The 1,861-nt window shown below is 53.4% G+C and overlaps 1 protein-coding gene across 1 annotated transcript; it reads left to right on the forward strand.

The window, feature by feature from the left end:
- Positions 1-361: 361 nt before the first annotated feature.
- PPTG_19793 (hypothetical protein) lies at positions 362-1,827 on the forward strand (the record flags this gene model as incomplete). The annotated part of the gene is made up of 1 exon (XM_008918340.1): positions 362-1,827. A coding segment is annotated over one exon (1,464 nt), but the record flags the coding sequence as incomplete, so codon positions are not given.
- Positions 1,828-1,861: the final 34 nt, after the last annotated feature.

A 1,861-nucleotide genomic window follows, 5' to 3' on the forward strand; every position in this document is an offset into this window, starting at 1 on the left:
CGGCGCTCAGCTAAGCTACAGCTCCTTTAGCCGTTCGGAATGTTGACTCATTTCATGCTGCAAGAGCGGACCGCGACAGGAATCGCAACCACAAGACACTTTGTCGGACAAGCTTGAGATGTGTTCACCATCCCAATTTACTGTTCGCTCGTAAAGGCTTTCCATTCTGTTCAACGAGTCTAAGGAGAATATGTGGGCTTTCAGGCTGCCAAACGACGAGCGCGAGGCACACTCGACAAATCCTAACAACACCGTTATTACTTATATTTACTTATCTCTATTTGAAATACATCCGGTTATCGCTGATAGTCTTGTTGACTTAGCTCCGTTGTGTTGTGGAGACACTTCCGATTTATCAACGATGAAGCCGCGACCGCCGTCGTATGTACTTCTCGTTGCCACATTGGCCGCGCCGTCGTCCGCGTTTGACTTTGGGGGTGGGAATGCCTATGAACAGACGGCAGGCACGGTAGCGCCTGATGTAAGTACAGATCGCTTGACTCCAACCGCAGGGGGCAATGGTTTTGGCAACTTCGGAATACCTACACAGTTCGTGAATCCACCAACTGGTGAGTCCACTGGTATCAGTCAAGGATGGCCGCCCCGTGATAGCAAACAAGACTGGCAGGCGGGCACTGCAGCGGGTTGGCCGTCGAACCAAGGAGGTGACCAAGGACAAGCAGGTTGGCCTTCGTACCCTGGTGGTGATAAAGGGCAAATGGGTTGGCCTATTAACCCTGGTGGTGATCAGGGACAAGCGGGTTGGCCATCAAACGGTGGCGGTGATCAAGGTTTGGGAGCTTTAGATGTGGACTGTAGCGGTTCGAACGGAGGCGGTTTGACGCCTCCTGGCGGTGATCAAGACTGGGGAACGCTAGGTGTTGACTGTAGTGGTTCTAGTGCGGGTGGGTGGCAGCAGCCCGGCAAAGACCAAGGGTGGACTCCACCGAGTGAGGATCAAGGTTGGGGGACACTCGGAGTCGACTGCAGCGGCTCCAGTGAAGGCGGATGGACGCCACCAAGTGGTGAGGAAGGATCCGGGACTCTAGGAGTTGAGTGCAGCGGGTCGAATGCTGGCGTGTCGACTCCTGAGACCGGTGTAAGCTTTCCAGGATCAAACGCTGGAGGGGGTTCAGAAGGAACACCGGATGCCTCGATGACGGGATCTTCCGACTCTGTTCCAATGTCTCCTTCATCCTCTACTGGGATCGAAGCACAAAGCTCGACGGAGATCCCAACAGTAGCTGAAACCTCTCTCCCCTCAAGCGGTAATGGAGATCTGGGGCTGTCAGAAGCTACACAGACGGCCACTGAATCTTCGACGCCATCAGAGTCAAGTGTCGGTGCTGACGCGGATCAAAAGTCCATGCTGAGATCTTCGGACGATACCAACCAGCAGCAATTTGAAGGTCAAGAGCAACTGCAACAAGGCGAGACAACTGCAGGAGGTGATGTCGTTCAAAGCATGTCTGTGTGGGGAGCACCAGTCGTCGCATCAACTGGTACCAACCTCACTAGTGCAGAGCCCACATTTGGTAAGATTACCTCTAAAGCTGGCGGATGTGTCGTCGCAAAACCGACCGAGTACATCAGTGAAGAATACCTGGACTGGATCTGGCAGAACCGTATCGGCCCCAACGCAAAGCCCAAGCAGGATGTCAACTGGAACGTCATGGCCAGCAAGAATTTCCTCATGGACAAGTTCGTACACAACAAAGGATCAATCAACTACTGCGTTCGCTGGGATAGCACTACAACTCTGGAGAAGGGCGTCGCATCCCAGTTCCAGAGTATCCTGGAACGTCACTACAACAAGTGGAACAAGTGGTTGGAAGGCTACAACTGTTGGCCGTTCAAGAAG

The sequence above is a fragment of the Phytophthora parasitica genome, assembly GCF_000247585.1.
Source record: "Phytophthora parasitica INRA-310 unplaced genomic scaffold supercont2.183, whole genome shotgun sequence".
In the NCBI taxonomy this organism is placed as follows: domain Eukaryota; phylum Oomycota; class Peronosporomycetes; order Peronosporales; family Peronosporaceae; genus Phytophthora; species Phytophthora nicotianae.